Source organism: Pogona vitticeps, chromosome 1, assembly GCF_051106095.1.
Source record: "Pogona vitticeps strain Pit_001003342236 chromosome 1, PviZW2.1, whole genome shotgun sequence".
NCBI classification, from domain to species: Eukaryota; Metazoa; Chordata; class Lepidosauria; order Squamata; family Agamidae; genus Pogona; species Pogona vitticeps.
In genome coordinates, this window is record NC_135783.1 from 148,644,344 (window position 1) to 148,665,529 (window position 21,186).

Here is a 21,186-nt window from a genome sequence, read left to right on the forward strand (position 1 = left end):
AAATTAAATCCAAAATATGGTGGAAGAGAAACATTCCCCCATCTTTATCATGGCAATGGGGATGGGGTGGCAGGTGGTGACTCAATAGCGCCTCCCCATACTCAAAACTGGTTCAGTCATTTATCACACAGGAAAAACATTGTAGAACTGAACTGACATGTGTACAAAAATAATGAGGGGGAAAAGTACTGTGTCAGCTCCAAAATGGAAGACTGTGCTCCAGTGATTAAATTTCCTTGACAAGCTAAATCAGCAAAGTCCAGTGTAATGAAACAGGAAAGCTGGCAACGTTAACAGTGAGAATCAATATTTTCAGTGCCATGTTTGATCTCCACCGCTTATTCCACAACTACAAGGAAAGGATATAAATTCAGTTTCCATTTCATCTCTTATTTTGGTTCAGGGTATCCTTTTTGCTTGCTAATCAGCAAAAAAGACCAAAGCAAAGCATAACAAACCATTTGCACAAATATTTGTGCAAGCATGATTCATGTGTCCCTTGGGTGCCCATGATAAAAGTAAAAATTAGCTATAAAAACATCTTGCATCCACACCGTGAAACACAGTAAGCTTCAATCTCCTAACCAGATGACTGAGTAGTATTTAGGTATTGTATGATTGGGCTTTCTAAGAAATTAAAGGAAAACTAATGAAACAACTGTAATCTGGCTAAGTGCAGTTCAAATGAAGTGATGTTTTAATGAGTATCTCTCAGCCAACAACTAGATGGAGTATCTATCATTTCCCTTTCTGGATGCAGAGAACATCAAGGCAACATCATTATCCCAACAACCACCACTTCAGATCTCTCTGTTTTTGCAAGAACATATGTCACATGAACTCAGTGACCAGCCTAGTTGCTTTAAGAAAGAAGCTCAACCCTTCTTCCAAGTACAGTATTTGTCTACGGACAACTATTGGCCATCATACTTCAGCACTGAAAGATATTTCATCCATCTACTTGAGAAGAAAATTGGTGCCACACGTTCCCTTCCTCCACCTCCTCGGCTGGATCCCCCACTCACCAGTCAGCATGCGCTCCACTGCTCCTCCACTTCAGCTGTACAACCAGTCTCCAGCAGGAGCATGGGCTTCCCTGTCCCACCTCTTTGGCTGGTCACACACTCAGATAAGGAGGCAGGACAGGCAAACCCGTACTCCTGCTGGGAACTAGTTGAACAGCCAAAGAGGAGGAGGAGAGGAGCGTGCACCACCTGGTAAGTGGGTCATTTGCTGGGGAGGCAGGGGAAGGGAACATGTAGCATCTGTAGTGCCATATCTAGACTTTGGTCTAGATGGGTGGGGTATAATTGAATAAATAAATATGTACAAGCCAGCACAAACCTCCAAACTAAGAACTTTCAAAGATACCCAGGTGCCTAAATGGAACCCCACAACTGGACCCACCACATCCATTTTCATGTTCTCAGATGGAGGGCAACGTTCTTCTTTCTTAACATGTGGGGTTGGGTTTTTTTTAAAAAAAAGCTTACCAAATACATACAAGATGTTTTTCTTTGCATTTAAACAAAGCACCATTATCTGGGGGTGGGGGGATGATCTGAAACCAAAGCAACTGAAGGAACATCTCTTTCTATAGGACCCTATAATTTACAAGATCACTGAAAGGCCTGTTGTATATTCTACCACCTGGAGCAATTAAATTGTCAAATAGTCGAAAAAAGTGCCTCATCAATAGCAATATCTGAGTTATGGAGCTTACCAATACAGGCAACAAGCCTGTTTTCTTCCTCTGCTTTAAATACCATGTTTTCCTGAAAATAGACCTAACCTGAAAATAAGCCCTAGCATGATTTTTCAGGATGCTCATAGTATAAGCCCTATCCCAAAAATAAGCCCCAGATAAGTGAAATCCCACCCTCCATCATTATGCTTTAACCGGAAGAAAATGACATGACAGTATGAATGAATATAGATTGTTGTACATGAAAAAAATAAAACACCTCCTGAAAATAAGCCCTAAAGTAGTGGTCAGGGAACAGGGGTAAATTACCCCAAATGGGGTAAAAATGAAAATCCTGGGGGTAATGGGGATGGTCGCTGCAGGCATTTTACCCCCAAGCATTTTATTTCCGACGATGCTGTGTGTAGGTGGGCATTCCGTCGTGGGGAGAGCGAGCCCTGGCGAGGAACTGCACAGGGCACCTGCCTGTCCTCCTCATCTCCAAAGTGGGGGGGGGAGGGCAGTGGAACAGGCCAGTTGGACCCTTTGCCCGGCAGAGCCCTGGCTGGGGCTCTCCTTCCTGCCTGCGCCCACCTGCCCGGTGCACTGGCAAGGAGGCCCCCTTCCCAACCTTCCTTCGCTGAGCTCATGGCCAGTGGACCTGCCGGCCCTGCGGTGCCCGCCTCCCCTCTCCAAGGACGCTCTTTCCCAGCAGTGTGGCAGCTCCAGACTGGCTGCCTGGATGGTGGCCACAGGTCCCGGGCGAGCGCAGGAGGGGCAGGGGTCGGCCGTGGACAGCAAGAGCCAAGGGGGAGGTAATGTCAACGTAAATAAAAAATTTGGGGGGGTAAAAGGTAAAAAAGTTCCCTGACCCCTGCCCTAAAGCATCTTTTGGAGCAAAAATTAATATAAGACCCTGTCTTATTTTCGGGGAAACACAGTAGACAGTTGTTGTTACATGCTGTCAAGTCACCTTCAACTTATTGTGAGCCTATTAGTGATCTCCAAAATGTCCTGCCCTCAAGAGTACTACAGTACTTGGCTCTTGTAAACTCGTGCCTTTAATCTTCCTCTTTTTCTGATGGCTTCAGCTTTTCCCAGCATGATCGTCTTTTACAGAGAATCTTGCCTTTTATGATCTGCTCAAAGTAGGACAGCCTCAGTTTCATCATTTTCACCTCCAAAGATAGTTCAGGCTTGATATGTTCTGGGACCTCCCTGGCGGTCCAGGGTATTGGCAAAGCTCTCCTCCAGTGCCACATTTCAAACATATCAAATTTTCTCCTGTCAGCTTTCTTTATTGCTCAGATTTCATACCCATACATCAAAGTGCATATGATTTAGATCAAATTTATTTAAATAACTATTTGGGTTTTTTTTAAAAAAAATAGATTTTTGACAATTTAAATTTTAAAAGTCATTTTTAAATTTAAATTGTGATTTAAATCAATTTTATTTCTTTTTAAAAAATTATCAATTTTTCATCCATCCTGCCATACATAGTAATAGGGAATGCGGTGGCGCCTTGAGTTACGAACTTAATTGGTTCCGGAAGATGGTCGTAAATCAAGTTGGTCATAAAGCACCATTTCCCATAGGAATACATTGAAACTCATTAATCCATTCTGGCCGGGGTGGGGGGAAACCCACACAAAAAAAAAACCACTGCAAGACCCATCGGAGACATAATTAATCCGTTCCGGACAGAAAAAAAAAACACCGAAAAACAAACAAACACTGCAAGAACTATCAGAAACATGATTAATCTGTTCCGGCCGGGGGGGGGAAACCCACTGAAGGAGGGGAAAAACACTGCAAGACCCATTGGAAACGGGATTAATGTATTCCGTTTGGAAAAAACACACACACCAAAGAACAAACACTGCAAGACCCATCAGAAACGTGATTAATCCATTCCAGCCCGGGGGGGCACCGAAAGAAAGAAAAAACACTGCAAGACCCATCAGAAACACAATTAAGCCATTCCAGCTGGGAAAAAAAACCACCGAAAAAAACCAAAAACGAACAGAGAAAGCAGTACCAGGCAATCCGAAGCCTCCTCTGAATGCACACTCTATAACTGCTGGGGTGAAAGAGCGACAGAGAAGCAGCCTCTTCGCTGACCAACGATTAGCAGTTTAAATTCCCCGCCTTTTTTCTGGTTGCATCTTAAAGCTCCAGTCGCAAGTCAAAGCAAAATTTTGCGGCCAGAGCTGGTCGTAACTTGAAGTGGTCGCAAGTCAAGACGTTCGTAAGTCGAGGCAGCACTGTACAACAGTGTGGATGGTCATGGTCTCCAGTGACATATCCTTACATTTGATTATCTTTTCTAATTCCCCCCACTGCTGTCCTTTCAAGTCTCAGTCTCCCAATTTCTTGGCTGCAGTCTCCATTTGGATTGATAACAGAACCAAGGTATACAGAATCTTTACTTCAATTTCTTCATTGTCAACATTAAAGTTTTATAGTTCTTCTGTAGGAATTTTTGTCTTCTTGATGTTCAAGGAGTCCTGCTTTGACTTACTTCTTACATGTTCACTAAAAGTTGTTCCAAGTTATTGCTGCTTTCTGGCAATAAAATGGTGTCATCTGAATATCTTAAATTATTGAGATTTTCCATCAATTTTCACTTCCTCCTTCATTTGAATACAGTCTGGCTTTTCATATATGTTCTACATACAAACTGGGGATAAAATGCACTCTTATCTGACACCTTTGCCTATAGCAAACCATTATGTCTCTCAAATTCTGTTCTAATGGTAGCTTCTTGTCCACAATACAAGTTACGCGTTGGGACAATCAAGTGCTGAGGCACACTCATTTCTTTCACAACAACCCATCGTTTCTCATGATCTACACAGTCAAAAGCTTTGCTGTAATCTATAAAGCACAGACTGATCTTCTGAATTCTTTTTTGTGCCCACCAGTAGCCAGTGGATATTTGCAATAGCATCTTGCATGCCTCTTCCTTTTCACAATCCAGCTTGAAGACCAGGCATTTCTCACTCCATGTAAGGTAAAAGCCTTTGCTGCAACACCCTGAACATCATTTGCTTGCATGGAAAATTAGAGCAATGGTCTTGCACTACTTGGCATCTCCTTTCTTGGGGATTGGAATACTGAAATTTATATATAACATAACAATGGATAATCTGGGAGTATCATCTTCCAGCACTATCTCTTGTTTCATTTTAGACTGTCTCATCATAGGGTTTTTAAAATAAGAAAAATTCAGCAGTGTTTTACCATTGCTACCTCCTGCACAGTACTAACAAAAGTTAGCTTGAATATCACCTCTGTTGCCTCCTTTGCTAGTGTCACCTTCAGCTACTGCTGCCACCCAGTTGCTGCCACCGCCATCACCGCTGGAGCTATCCATTCTCTTCTGCTGACGTTGGCTGCTATCTTTAAAGTGGTGTCTCAGTTGAAAACAATGTACCCTCTAATTTTCAGTCCCATCGGGCAGGGCTCTGTCTCTCTTGCACAGCTTTGCCCCTGCACATGTATGACTCCTCCACCACCCGCGTGTGAGGTTCCATCGCAATCAGAACCAAAGGGACTGTGTGGAGGAGGAGGAAAGTTGAGCAGAGGATGGCGGAGTTGTGCATGCATTAGATGGAACTTTGGCTGTGGCCATTCCACCTCAGATGACCCTGCTAGGAGCCCAGGCTCATAATGGAGTCGGACCTCCTGACAGCACTATGCTCAGCTTCCGTAACACACTCAAACCCCTTCAACACATTACGGTATACATCCAAGAAGGAGAAATAGGCAGTAAAGCATTTTATTCTATTCAGCTTCTACTGTTCTATAATATAAAAAGGTAAAGGTTCCCCTTGACAATTTTTGTCCAGTCGTGTTCGACTCTAGGGGCGGTGCTCATCCCCGTTTCCAAGCCATAGAGCCAGCGTTTTGTCCGAAGACAATCTTCCGTGGTCACATGGCCAGTGCAACTTAGACACGGAACGCTGTTACCTTCCCACTGAGGTGGTCCCTATTTATCTACTCACATTTGCATGCTTTCGAGCCGCTAGGTTGGCAGGAGCTGGGACAAGCGACGGGCGCTCACTCCGTCACGTGGATTCGATCTTACGACTGCTGATCTTCTAACCCTGCAGCACAGAGGCTTCTGCGGCTTAGCCCGCAACGCCACCACGTCCCTTTTGTTCTATAATATACAATATAATAATATACTGCTGCTTTTTAGTTTTTTTCCTTTATTTGTGTGTGTGTGTGTGTGTGTGGTCATTTGTTCTTCTGCTCTATGACTTCAGGGATTTTTAAACATTTCTGCTGTATATTCTACTTGGTAGGCACATTGCAAAAATGTAGGTCTAATTAAATGAATGAATGAAAACATTCAAAGAAAAATGAAAATACCAAGGAATGACACAGATGTTCGACATTACCAGACATGAGGTTATTGTTTCCTACAACCCATTCCTTTGCAACATCCCACCAGCTAAGATGGGCATCAACTTTACATCCCAACATGTGTATATTCCCTCATTGTTTCAATCATCGCAGTGGTGATGCACAAATGAAGTTTGATATGTATCTTCAACCCACAACCAATGAGGGAGAAGATGTCAACAAGAGTCAACAATTTTTCAATACTGCAGTTCCCAAAGCAATGCGCAAAAAGATACAAACAGATTTAATAACCCAGAAGCCACTGGCAATGGTGCGGCTAAAAAATATTGTAAATAAATAAATAAATAAATAAATAAATAAATAAATAAATAAATAAATAAATAAATAAATAAATAAATAAAACTAAAATTGTTATGTCCCACTTCTCCCCATATTTGAGTTGAATTACATGAAAGGGAAAAAACATTTCCTCAAATATTGTAGTCAGACTACTCAGTGGTTAAAGTTAGTAGCTTAACTAGCTAGACACACACTAGAAGTTGTACAGACTTTATTTAGATTACTGTTACATGCAATCAGCAAGTGACCTCAGATAATAAATGGATCACCACTTTCTGGACCAGAAAGCAGTTGTTCCTAATCTGTTGGTTACCAGGTGTTGTTGGATTATAACAGCCAGAATGTCTCAATATTTGCCACACTAGCTGGGGCTTCTATTGACTGAAATACAGTAAAATCTGGGGACCCAAAGTCAGACCACTGCTATGGTGAATGTTCAGACCCAGAAGCACTCCCAAGCTGCAAATATTTGCACCTAGCAAGAATGTAACTTTGTCCAATGTCCTGGTTTCCATAACCAATTCTACTGTATATGAAATTGCTTATTTATAAGCCTTTATTCAGAATGTCAGCATAAAATCCAGCCCACAGGATTTGAGAGAAAATACTTATATGTTGTGGGGTGAATTACAAATGCAAATTACCTACTCAAAGAGTCTCCTAGCTCTTCAAAACAATAGCTGGTCATAACAGGAAAAGTGCCCACTGGGACTGATGGGAAGCCATGACGATCCATCAGTGTGGAGGGACAAAGTGGCTTAAGTAGTCACCTGTCCCAGCAGAAATTAAACATTCAGGAAACCAGCTGATAATAATCCATTTGTATCAAAGGAGTAACCTCTAGCTACCTCACCTTCCATTCCACTTTAGAATATAACACTGAAAGTGAGCCTGACCATGTGTGCCAAGAGGGACAGCACAATGAACATCTATAAAGAATCACAGGTGTCCTGTTTCCAGAAAAGCAACAGAGGTTTACAGTTCAGACGTAGTGTGAAATGTAAAGGGATACACCTAGAAAATGCCTGATAGAACACTGTTTACTAAAGAATAAGTATCAGAGTTAAAAGACGACACGAATTATCCTATTCTTTTGCCAAATTGTAATCCCTTACCACAAATATGGGCAAACTACCACTTGCGGAATTTATTTATTTATTTACCTAGAATCCCAGGATCAACCAACTTTTGCCAAAGTCAACATGTTAGCTAATGGAGACAATCCGTGTTGGCTCAGGGAGTAGAACAAATACCTTTGTCACAGCAGAATGACTACTATAAGGCAGTACAAATCTATACTTACTACAGATATAATCTAATGGATTCTAACAGACTCACATTTGGGGGACAGGGGAGCTTTAATTTTGTTCATGGCTGGTCCAAATGTTTCCAGTAACTTAGAAATCAACTTTGAGTGCTCACTGGAAGGACAGATCCTAAAGCTGAGGCTCCAATACTTTGGCCATCCCATGAGAAGAGAAGACTCCTTGGAAAAGACCCTGATGTTAGGAAAGTGTGAAGGCAAGAGGAGATGGGGATGACAGAGGACAAGAGATGGTTGGACAATGTCATCGAAGCTACCAACATGAATTTGACCCAACTCCGGAAGGCAGTGGAAGACCGGAGGGTCTGGTGTGCTCGGGTCCATGGGGTCACGAAAAGTCGGACATGACTAAATGATTAAACAACAACAACAACAGTGATCTCCTGAAAAAGTTCCAATGGTCTAGTATTATGACAAATATCAGTAAGAAAATGTTTAGGTTTGTCTTGACCATTTCAGTGTGTATCTTCAGCACACACGAACAGGAATCAAGATTTCCTACTTCCATTCCTTTTGCAAGGGAACCCCAAGTTACTTCTACTTCCTCTCCTTTGGCCTCAGACTTGAGACTGGCCATTCCTTAGAAGTGCAGAGATCACAGAGCCATGAACACGCTGCACCGCTCTGGAGAAATGAATGCTCTTTTAAGGAAGGAGAGTTTCAACTAAGTAACACAAGAGAGGGGTGGAGCAAATAACATTCAGATAAGCAAATATCTGCCAGGTAAGCCTGCTATCCACAGCGCAATGCTAGCCAACACTTCCAGCATTCCTGCATACATGCAGACATACAGTTTTCTCCAGTCACCTCTTCAGGATTTTTCCACCCACCCTCACCGGGCAGAATTTTCCACCTGGCACAAGCATCAAGGCAAGGCAAAATTCTCCACTGCATCCGAAAGCTGCTCTTTTTGTACAACAGCAGGATTTTTTTTCCAAAAACAAAATTGCCACCCCGTCCCACTTGCCCTCCCCTGCTCCTTTCCTTCCCCTTAGGCAACACAGTTTTCCAGCTCCCAGGGTCACCTGCCTATAGTGAATGCCTCTCCACCCTTCCCTGCAAGCAACACTCCCCCCCCCCATACACACTCCTTTAAAATCTCTTCTCGCTGGTTGGCACCCACCCCTTTTTCCCTGCAACAACCCCAACTACGGGGAGGGGAGGGCATGGGGCATCTGAAGGGAACCCCCGACTCGCCTCCTCTCTTTCCCCCCCTTCCACCACCAAGCTCTCCAGCCGCTGCCCTGGCACGAACCTGGCCACTGGCCCCCCGACCCGCTTTCCTAGCCACAGCCCCGTCACGACGAGAGGCGGCCGGCCACCTTCTGCCCCCTCCCCTCAAAACACAAACAGACACACACACACCTCCCGAGCCTTGCCTTCTCCTGATGATGCGCTGCCATTCTCCCCCCCATCACCCCCCCCACACACACACACAAAACTCCTTGGCCGACGGCCTCCTTGCCCCTTCCCAAGCGACAGCCATCTTCCCACCCCTCGATGCTCCCCACCTAACGACACGGTGGCTGAGGGGGGTGAGAGAATGGGGTGGGGGGTGGGAGACTCAGCGCCTCTCTCCCCCTCCATTGCATGCACTGACTGACCTGGCCGCTCAGCGCCATCTTCCACGGCGGCCGGGGCTGGCGGGCGGGCGGGCGGACGACGCCAGGAGGAGAGGCGGAGGCTGCGGTGCCCAAACCCGGTGGGGCGGGGCGGAGGGCAGGCCCGCCAGGAGGAAGCGGGCTCGGCGACTCGCCTCAACACCTTGCGGGAGGGAGGGAGAATTTAAGGCGGGAAAGCGGCCGTAGGGGAGCCTCGCTGAGGAATGAGGAAAGGCCGCCCGCCTCCTTTCTTGCAACCTCCCCCCCCCTCGATTCCGTCTTTCTTATTTCCGCGTCACGAAGGGTATTTAGAAAGGGAACACTGGAATACAGTCGTTTTTTTTTTAATGCAGGGGCATTTCAGTCCTATAAATACAAGAATAGGCAATGCCTTTCTAGTCCACAAATATACGCGAGTTTTCGTGGGTAAAACCCAATTTTTCAAAGCCAAGACCACGTGTCCCAACGTCCGTAAGGAACGAGCCTTTTGCAAACACGTAAATATCCGCGGGGGGGGGGGCAACTTAGAAGACTTGGTCTGTGATCATCATCCTGCCACAGAAAAAAAGGAGCAAAAAATGACAACGATTTAAAATCGAATAATTAGTCCTCTCCGCTCTCCACTCGTGTAACTAACTGATCGTTCCTTTAAATTTTCTCCCATTAAATTTTGGACCACTCTTCTTTTGCAGACTGCTCCAGGGCCTTCAGATTTGAAGGACGCCTTCTCCCAACTGCTGTTTTGCGATCTCTCCACAGGTGTTCTATGGAGTTCAGATCTGGACTCATTGCTGGCCATTTCAGAACTCTCCAGCACTTTGTAACTGTTTCTGAGTGCTTTTGGAAGCGTGTTTCGGGTCATTGTCCTGCTGGAAGACCCGTGATCTCTGGTTGGAGATGCAGTTGTGCCCCAACATTCTTTGTTGATCATCAGATTTCGTGATACCTTTCACACAGTCAAGGCGTCCAGTGCCAGAAGCAGCAAAGCTACCCCAAAACATATTTGAACCTGCACCATGTTTGACTGTAGTGACTGTGTTCTTTTCTTCGAATGCCTCGTTTCGTTTTCTGTAAACACTGCCATGGTGTCCTTGACCAATCTGTCCACTGAAGGATTGTGCTTTTGTCACGTACGTTTTGGCATACTCCAGTCTTTTTTTTTAATGCCTCTGTGTCAGCAGTGGTGTCCTCCTGGGTCTCCTACCATAGCGTCCCTTTTCATTCAGATGGCGACGGATAGTGCGAGCTGACACTGTTGTACCCTGTGTCTGCAGATCAGCTTGAATTTGCTTGGAAATTAATCGGAGTTCTGTATCCACCATTCAAACAACACTTCGTTGTAATTTTTCGGTAATTTTGTTCTTCCGTCCACATCCAGGGAGGTTAGCTACAGTGCCATGGGCTGTAAACCTCTTGATGATATTGGGCACAGTGGACACAGGAACATTAAGATCTCTGGAGATGGACTTGTAACCTTGAGATTGTTGATGTTTTTCCACATTTTTTTCTCTCAAATCCACAGACAACTCTTTACACTTCATTCTTTTCTCCATGCTCATTGTCACACACGACACAAAGGTTGAGTCAATTTTTCTCCGTAACTGGTTGCAAGTGTGATTACTATATTGCTCACACCTCTTACTTGCAACAGGTGTATCGAAATCCAAATTAAAGGATCATCACATGCTTTAAAAACAATTATTTCTTACAATTTAAACAGGGTGCCAATAATTTTGGCCAGTGCATTTTGGGGTTTCTGTGTGGGATTGTATCAGATTTGACTTTTCTTCTCTTTTTTTGTGTTGTTCCAATGCATACCAAAGTAATGAACATATGAGTACCAAAATATTTGCAACTGCAAAAATTTTCTGAGAGAAGGGTTGCATTTTCTGACAGAATTGCAAGGGTGCCAGTATTTTGGCCATGACTATATATATATATAATGTTTGATCCTCCTGGGTGTAGTGTTTCCACATGGATAGACTGCTGTGCCGTGGAAACATGTTGTATAACAAAAAAATGTTTCTGGTTTGCCAAACAACCCATGTGTTGAATAAACAGCAAAACCAACTTCCTTAAATCACAAACGTAATCAGAAAAGGAGTCAAGATAAAATAAAGCTCCTTATACATAGATAACTATAGTGTTTTGGTGCCTAGAGGTTGCTAGATCGTGCAGATCTAATAATGTACAACTACTGTAGGGTGGAAACCTCTTCCTTCAGATCCTTCTTGCTGTATTGTGTGGGTTAAAATCAAGGACTGTTTTGATCAAGGGAACTATTGCAGCCAAAGAGAGAACTGGATAGGCTCTAAATTAAAAACATTGCCCAGTACCGTATTGCTGGTCGCAGGTAAAGTAAATGTACTGATGCAATAGAATTTATACAGATCCCAACTTATGATTCATCAATTGATTCAGTGGATCTACTCTGACATGAATTAGCACTTTCCTCCTGGCCTCCATTAATTTATAGTGGAAAACCTGTGGTCCTCCACGTTTTGCTTGATTAACCTCAGTCTGCACAGCCTGGTCCATGCTGTGCTGGAGCTTACAATAATATACATGTTTTCTCTCATAGTACCTGTGAGATATGATTGGCCTAAAGTCACGTTATGAGGTTGAGAAGCTGATTGAATACTGAGCCTCCACAGTTCTACTCCAGCACTTCAGCCTTTGGGCAAAGAACCTTTGGGCCACCATATGTTTTGGACTGCAATTCCACTGTCCCTTTCCCGTGGCCGTGCTGGGTAAGAATGATGGGAAACTGAAAGCTGAAACATCTGGAAGGCCAACAATTTCCCACCCCTGTTCTCACTATTTAATCAGATTAGTTCAATTAATATTCCTGCAGAGGAATCCAGCTGTGCTCGAATTGGCGACCTTTGGGACTGACCCAGGGACTTCCTCCATTCAAGCCCGAAGCTTTGTCATAGGCCTATATATGATGTCTCTCCAGCTTGCCAGAAATACTTCTTGCACCATCTGTTTATCTCTGTAATTCTAAAAACCTACAGACTTATCATATCTCTCTGTGTATCTGTATTTGCAAAAATCTGAACAGTCATATAGCCTGCACAGTGCCCCTTTCATTCATCATCATAGGCATCCTTCACTCTCGAGAGACTATGGTAACATATGCCCCTTTCATTACGTTATGACCAGAACTACCTATCTTTAGTCAACAGTAAGCAATGGCAATCAGCGTTCTGGTAGGAATGAACATGTCTGTAATATAAGTTAGCATGAAGTATGAACATTCAATGTGAGACGTGAGGCGGGAGTGTAAAGGGTCTCGCTGGAGCGTTGTCCTCCCTCAAAGGAGAGCAAGAGGCACAGACAAACGCGTCTGCACCACCCATCGAGACTAAACAGCGGGGAGTTGACACCTGGGAGTTGGAGCGGGAACTTTTGAAAAATGACAATGGCCACACAGACGGGTGGTAAATTGGCAAGAAGAGAGGAAAGGGGGAGGTCCGCTGTAGAGGCAGGAATGGGAGATATAAAAGGACAGGTTGAGTTGATACCAGGGATTTGGGAGATGATCTGGGTAGAGGACCCATAGACCGGTAAATGGGAAAAAGTGCGGGTTTCTCAAGAGGAAATCGATTACCGGAGAAGAAGGGGTCTACCGCAACGGCCTTCCTATTGGAGAGAGTCAGAGGCCAGAGAGTGGCACAGACAGCTCAGGGAAGAGAAAGAAGCAGTGTCTAGAGAAGAAAGAGAACGCCGGGCATGGCGTTTAGAGGAAACCCAGAGGAGGGGCTACTTAACGGGCCCTGGACGTCTACAGGGAGGAGGTACGAGACGATGAGACCACCCCGCTTCTAAACCCGGAGAAATAAAGCAGCCAAGAGACTTGTGACTGGGAGGACAGTAATCCGTTTTTGAGGGGACCTTGGGACGAGTTGGTCAATAACCCCTTTGTTAAAGACGTTTGGTTGCCCTCGCCGGACCCGTTGGCAATGAGAGAGAAGGCTGAAGCTAGGGTTAAGCAACAAGATTTAAGTGTTCCAATAAAGACTAGTTATGATTTTACAACAGAAATGTCTCCAGAGTCTCAGTTGAACACCGAGGTAAAACCTGAACCATCACATTCAGTCAACAGAAGGCAGGGACAGATGGGGTGCCACCCACTTAAGCCCAAATAGGTCTCCTGGTCAGTGGGGGACATATACTTAGACCATGCAAAGGGGAAAGGTGAGTAGCAAGCTAGATGTACTGTAATTGGTACCACTATACAAGCTCCCATGGACATCAGTCATCACTAAAGCAAGGATTTCTGTGACCTAAAATTGTCAGAAATATGTAAGCATTTATGACCTTAAAATCATTGAACTATGACCAGTTTAATTACAATCTTCTGAGACCTCAGCAGATGTATTGTCCTTTTTGACAACTGGTTGTTCTTGGCTGCTTTATTCTCCAAAGTCACCAACTACTTTTCTCTACTAAAGAATACATTTCACCAAAGTGTTCAGGGTTCTCTCTTATTTCTCTCAATGTCTGAATCATAATTTTTACATCTTTGCAGCACTGAAGATCAGACTCGACTTCTGAAGTGCCTAACATAATGTGGCAGTGTAAGAAAACAGTTTATTTAGTCTCACTAGTGGTATTACGAACTGTCCTGATGTTACACACTGAAAAACATGCTGTGATGTTTCTTTTGCGCTGGAGCTCTGGAAAGTTTGTAAAGTTTGTACTGTTGGTGAATATACTGTATTTCAATAAATTGAGCTATTGACTGGTATTTCTCCATCTACTTTGTCTCATGCAATCTAAGAATATTGTGGTGGCTGACACCCTGACCTTCTTGTACTACATTTTTGATGGCTATATTTCTTTGACAAGACCAGCAGGAAACGTTAGCGGTTCCAAGACAATTTACTCTCATGGACATTTCTCAGGAATGAACAATGCTTATATTTAAACTGACCTGTACAGTACCATCATATCCTTGGTTGATCATTTTAAAAAATAAATCTATACCCAATTCTGATAGAGTTAAGGTAAAAATTGATGCTACCCCAGGCACCATTACATCTTTAGCTTGCATAAATCCAAGGAAATTGTCTCACAGTATTTGTTTGCCATCACTTACTTCCACACAACAAGCACAAATTGCCAACTGTTCTTTCATTAATATGTTTTGTGTTTCATCAGCTAGTACAAAAAACACTCTACTTCATTTATTTTTTAAACAATACTTGTTTGGATAATTTCCCCACATAGTCCAATGATCTCATTTTGTATAACTGGAAGAGTAAACATAGTTCTGGTGCCTTTAGTCTGTGTTAAGGGTGTCTTCAGAACTGTGTATTCGCTTTTAGCTCGAAAAAGCAGAAAATCTCAGCAATTTTCATCATTATTCTCTTAGTCTTCCAGTCCAACAGTACCAAACTCATCAGCACCTCTGAAAGCTATTTCCTACCATTCAGAAAAGATTGTGGTTCTTACTGGATAATTTTTTGACAGTTCTCTAAAACAATTTGTTGTCTCTCTGAACTCAGTTTTAGAGAAAACATCAGCATGCTTTCCTTCTGTAATTTTAATAAGGTTTTCATCAGAAATATTAGCATCCCTATGATATATCCCCCTCCCATGTTTCTCAAAATGTTCTTTAGCATGTTTCCAATCCATTTAACCTTGATATTTGGTGACCTCTTCCACCAATTGTGAGTCTAAAGTTTAGACTCTAAACAAAACACAGAAATGTGCCATTTGGGCTTTGGTCACAGCAGCGAAATGTCCCCGTTTTCTCGCATCTTTTACTTGCAGAACTGTCATATATTGTGGTCATGTGACATCTATCCTGGGATGTGCGTTCTGATGTGTTTTTAAAGTACCACAACATTTAACAAAAATAGATGTGCAATGTGCAGCTATTGTAGTGAAGCATATCCCTTCCTGTTGTTTTTGTCAGGATTTTTTTTCTTTTGGTGAACGGGGAGTTAAATTTTAGTATTGTAATGAAGTGCAGAGTCACAATGTAGAGTAAAAGCCAATGTAATGACTAACAGCATACATGTGTAACAAGCTGATGTAATGCTTGTTTGTTAAGCAAGAACAGCTGTAATGGTGAAATGTGATTGGTTGTTCTGGGTATAAATGTAACAGAGACAGAACAGACCTTTGCCACTCAGCAGTAAGTCTGGTGGTTATTTGCTTCTATGTTATTGCTCTGAATGTTGTTATGCCAAATGTATATTGCCTTGTATATATGTGTAGCCATATCTAATATACTATATTATAATCACTAAGAACTCTTTCATGTATTCGTGAAGGCTTTCACGGCCGGGATCTAATGGTTGTTGTGGGTTTTTTGGGCTCTTTGGGCGTGTTCTGAAGGTTGTTCTTCCTAACATTTCGCCAGTCTCTGTGGCCGGCATCTTCAGAGGACAGCACTCTGTGCTCTGGTGTAGTTGGCTTGGGAATGAAGTATTTATGGCTGTGAGATCCATTAGTACAGTGGTCCCCAACCTTGGGCCTCCAGATGTCCTTGGACTAAAACTCCCAGAAGCCTTCACCACCGTCTCTGCTGGCCAGGATTTCTGGGAGTTGAAGTCCAAGAACATCTGAGGCCCAAGGTTGGGGATCACTGCATTAGTACACTTAGTTGAACTGCTTGCCTTTCTTAAGCCAAAATCAACTGAAACATTTTAATGGCTGCCTTCAAGGTTTCTTCTTCACTCTTTTCTTCCAGGTATTCTCCTGCTATTTTCCACTTTTCAACTGCAAATGTAAGTATTGATGAATGTTTTGACCTGTTAAGTTTTAAAAAATAATAAAAATGAAAGACAAGAAATAATGAAATTATTTAATAATTCTACAGCACATCTATAATTTTTAACTATATTCTTGTATTGATTAATAATATTCTTATTTAGAGTATTACATTGATATGTTAAAAATTAGGAAGGTTAACATTCAAATATATATGCTGGAGGGGTGGCGTCACGAGATATAAAACTCAACAGGAGGAGGGGAGTTTAGATAGGGAGTTGGAGATTGAGAGTTGAGAGGATTTTGGGAGTGTTGGGGGGAGAGTGGTGGCTGAGAGTGGATAAAGGAGGATGTTTGTTTAAGACTTAACATTGCTTGTCCTGTCAACATCTGAAACAATAAACTACTGTATTTCTCTTTGGTTCTTTTAAAAATGACACATTGCCTGGACCTCTATTATTAACATTAAACAATGTTGTTGTAATCAGCTATTGGCAGATGAAAGACACGTAGTGTGCCCTCTGAGTTTGGTGAAACAAGCAGGGGTTACGTGTGGGATTGTGACAACAGGCTTTTTAACTTCTGTACTAGAATTGATATAATGGAGCCACTTACGGACCAAATAAACAACAAAGTTGCTAATTAGCATTCAATAAACATGGTATGTATAGATAATATTTACTGTATGACTACATAGTAAATGAAATATTTTTAATGTCCACCTTCCTAGTTTTAACATATTGACACAATATTCTAGACAAGAATATTATTAAATAATACAACAATAGTTTTAAATAATTTATGGGTGTGCTGTACAATTATAGAATCATGTATATGTGATTTTTTTCAATGATATTGTCCCCCAAAAGTTATAATGTTGTAGTTGTAATTCTTTTTATTTTATATAGCTGTTGAAGAAGGCTGATATGCCAAAACACATGGGGCATTTTACACTGAAACAAAGAACATTATATTTTCTACATCCTGGGACTACAGGTCCCCCTCTTTTTGACCTAGATTTTAGTAGATTTACCAGTTCCTTCCATTATTTCCTCTGGCCTTTACCAACTTCACCTCTTTCCCAGTTCCAGATCTATCCTTGCATAATTTACAAGGTCAGCCTGTAGCTTTTGCAAAGTTAGTTTGAACTCAGAACACTTACCTGTTTTTATTCCTACCTGCTCCTACTACAGTTAGCTTGCATTCAAATATAAAGTTACATTACATACAAAAATAAATATGTTTTGGGGTTATGCTTGTGTCTAGAATGAAGGTTTTGGTTCCTGCTAAACCCAAAACTGCATTTATATTGTCTCTTTCATTTCAACAATAAAAAAACCTTTTTTTTCAATTTTAGGAAAAACAAATGGAAGTTGAACCCCTTGAACATCCCCTTCTCCATCTGATATACAGCCATGGAATGTGTTTTTAGATCAGAATACTGGCTTTCTTGGTTATCTTGGAACTGAGTTTCCTTCCCCCCCCCTCCAGTGCAATCTTATAAGAGAGGAGGATCAACATGAATGAAACAAGTGAATGTGTAGGCTTATTCCTTTCCTAGACAATTCTCAAATGAAAAGTGTATTCCCAACTGTGTCCAAGGAGCTCTTTATCAACCTATATTTCCTATGAAAGACTAAGGTCTATTCAGTACTGAACTTTTAAACAGAAACAGGTTTATTGATTACACATTGTTTTAGGACTAGTTCTTAAGCACATTCTTAAAGTTACACAAAGCTTCAGTATTTTACTTTAACCTCTTCTATCTTAATTAATACAGGTCACACTCTGACTAATAAAAGCCTCTCTCTACCTCAAACCTCAAACTCTTTCTCTCTTCTCTAGCTCTCTCTCACTGAACTTCCTAGACTCTGACTCACCCCTCCCTTCTAGTTTCGCTGGCTCCACCTCCCAACAGCTCCCATTGGTGCAGGCCAGTACCATTATATATATATAGGAAGACAGGGTGAGCACTACACGTATGAATTCTGGTTAAATTTGGGGGTGGAGTGGGGATTCCATGTTTAAGCATGAAATGCATATGTTGAAAATGCTAGTTCCCTGAAATAGTTAACTAACATTGGCTTCACATCATATATCCATTCCAATACTAGATTATATTTTGCCATCTTTTAATGGTGGAGATTGACATGGGAAGGATTGATCAAAACCACTGAGTTTGCAGACCAATCAGCTGTATAAACCAGGGCATAGCAGTGGCAAAAAGTAATGTGAATTAATTAGTCAGAAGCTATTCATGGCAAATTGTAGCTGGGAGGTAGCATGAAAAGAAATAAGGAACACAGTGGCCAGAATAATGAGGAAAGAAGAAACCTAGCTGTGGTAGTTGGGGTAGAACAGAGTAGATGAGGGAAGCAATGTAGTGAAAATGAAGCCTGCTTTTTTAAGTGTGGTGAAAATAAAAATAAAAATCTTGCTTATATCATAAGAAATTGCATCCCTTCACATTTGCCTCTGACATATTAAGATAAAATGGCCAGATAAATATGACACCAGTTAGCGACAGTATACTTGAACAAGAATTTACAGCAAATTATTTTGTTTATGTATTGTAATACATAATGATATGGAAACCCACAGCAGGAGCTGTGAGCCTACAAACCCATATGCCATTCCTACATGACCCAAGACAATAGGGGATATAAACGGCAAAATATGAAGCCATTTATTGCTTCAGCTACAATAAAAGACAATAAAAATTAAAAGACATTGTGGCTTTCCAGCCACAGCGGGATCCTTCAGACATTGCTGTTTGAAATGAAACAGTGTGTGTAGTTGCATATGCTGTTTTCAGAATTTGAAATTTGTATTTATATCTAAGACATCCTTTATGAGAACCTGGAGAATGTACATCATTTGCAACTGAAACTTGGTGACATTCCTCTCCATCTTTTGGGACCATGATTGAGGAACCCTTGGTCAGATGAATGATTATAGGAGGAACGGAGTCAACATACTGAATTGCCAGTTCAGATTGTAAACCTGAAGGCAAAGTGTTTTCTTTTTTACTTGAGTTTTTGAAACTTACCAATACTATTAATAACTACTAGATAATATTAATATTTAATAAATATATAAGAGTTATCTGAAATTTGCATAACAGTCCATATAGATCTCCTCAGAAGTAAGTCCCAATATGAGCAATTCATGGGCTGGGAACATGAAGAAAATATGTAGCAAACTAGGCCTTTTGGTTCAGATGCTCTGGAGTACTGTCAGAATGACTGCCAGCAAAAGACCATGGACTGCCAAAGGCATCTCCCCCATAGTACCTGTTAAGAGTTCCAGAATTCTTCCTTCAGTTCCATGCAGTGCTCAGCAGAATGAGCAAGATTGTCCCCAAATGCAGCAGAACTGGCTTGCATGTGTTTGTGGTAAAACAGTAAACAGTTCTGTCTAAAGAGGCTGGAGGCAGACCATTCGAATGAAGGGAAGGATATATGCTTCTGTAGAGTTCACCCCTTTTTATGCAAAATAAGTCATGCATTATTCATGTTTTATGCTGATGTGATTGAGAGGTGGGGCCACTAGAGATGTTAAAGGGCGGGGCCAGAGAGGAGGAGTTTAGTTTACAGTCTGGATCTGAGTTTGAAGGGAGAGAGAGAGAGAGTTAGTCTGAGGAGTGATTAGTCTGAGGAGTGAATAGTAACCTGTAAGATAGAAGATTGTTATTGATGCTTGATGAACCTGAAGAAGATACTTATAAATTATTATAGAAACATGAGTAATCAATAAACCTGTTTTATTCAAAAGAAAGTAATGAATGGACCTTCTTCTTTCCTAAGTAAAGTACATTGATAAAGAAATCAACTGGTGGCAGCATGTGAAAATGTTTTTTGGGGTTTTTTTGTTTTTTGTTTTTTTGCCTTTGTGAGTTCTCTGTTTTGGGGAGAGAAACAGGGACCACTAGGAGCAAACGTCACAATTCGGGATACGAAGAAATCCAGTAAAGACAGAGTTTTGAAAGTGAATTTTCTTGAGTCGTCGGTAGCTTTTAGTCAGAGGTCTGAGGTAAAGAAGTGAGTGACCTGCTAGAGCTTTTGTGGAAAAGCTTAGTGGCAGGGCTTCTAACTAGATCTGGGGGGACTAAGATAGGGAATGACTCTGAAGGGAAAATTCCTATGTATTTACCTCAGGATTTGGAAGACCAGTTGGCTAGCTTTAGATCCAAGGCTCTGAGAAGGGAGTGCTGGTGGATAAAAGCAGAAACCAGAGGTCAGAGCAGCTCTCGGGGAATAGAAGAAAAAGCAGAGGCTTGAAATATAAAATTATCTCAGTGACTGGAATTAAAAAAATAAAGATAGGTCCTTATTAAAATCAGTATAAACACACTCAAGACTAAGTAACTGGAATAAATATGCCACCCAAACATAGCCAAAAGGGGAGCCCTGAGGCTGAGGTTTTACCTCAAGAAATGGAGAGAAACGGAGACCCTTTAACTCCAAGGGAACAGTTGGAGACTGAGGAGGATGCCTCAGAAAGACAAAAGGATCTAGGCTCCCAGGAATTTGAAAATGGAAACTACAACAAGAATTTAAATTAAAGGAACTAGAAATCAAAGCCAGGGCTGAGGAGCTAGCTCTGAAAAACCAATCAGAATTGGAGAAAGAAAAAGCCAGAGCTGAGGAGAGAGCTAGGGAGCTAGAGATGAGAGAAAAAACTGAGCAAGGGGCCAGACAAATGGCATTTGAGAAAGAAAATATAAAAAGAGAAATGGAATCTTTCCTCATTCCCTTTGAACGTCCGTGTTGGGGCTTTAATATCAAGGATGAAGAAAGGATGATAGTGCTAATATCCCAAATAAGCAGAGATTTAGCTGAGTTGTATTCACAGATGCCTCTAGAGCAAGCCGGAGATTTTGAGGCCTATAGAAAAATGGTTTATTCAAGATTTGGCATTAATGCAGAACACCTGAGAATAAAATTTTATTCTCTTACCAAAAAGCCTGAGGAATTTTATTCTCAGCTAGGGACTAAAATGCTACAATGTTGGGAGAAGTGGATGGAACATGAAAATGTCACTTCTCTTGAGCAGATGAAAAATGTGATTGGGTTGGAACAATTTTATTCTATCTTGCCTGGGGAACTGCTTTATTTAGTTAAGGACAAAAATCTTAA

General features: G+C 41.9%; 1 protein-coding gene across 1 annotated transcript in view; it reads right to left on the reverse strand.

Annotated features, from left to right (window-relative positions):
- The window catches only part of RANBP17 (RAN binding protein 17), a 308,485-nt gene extending 298,982 nt beyond the window's left edge, over positions 1 to 9,503 (reverse strand). The window contains exon 1 of the mRNA XM_073002881.2: positions 9,326 to 9,503. Coding sequence (XP_072858982.2) covers positions 9,326 to 9,343 — 18 coding nt within the window. The 5' untranslated portion in view covers positions 9,344 to 9,503. The remainder of the gene's footprint in view (positions 1 to 9,325) is intronic.
- Positions 9,504 to 21,186: the final 11,683 nt, after the last annotated feature.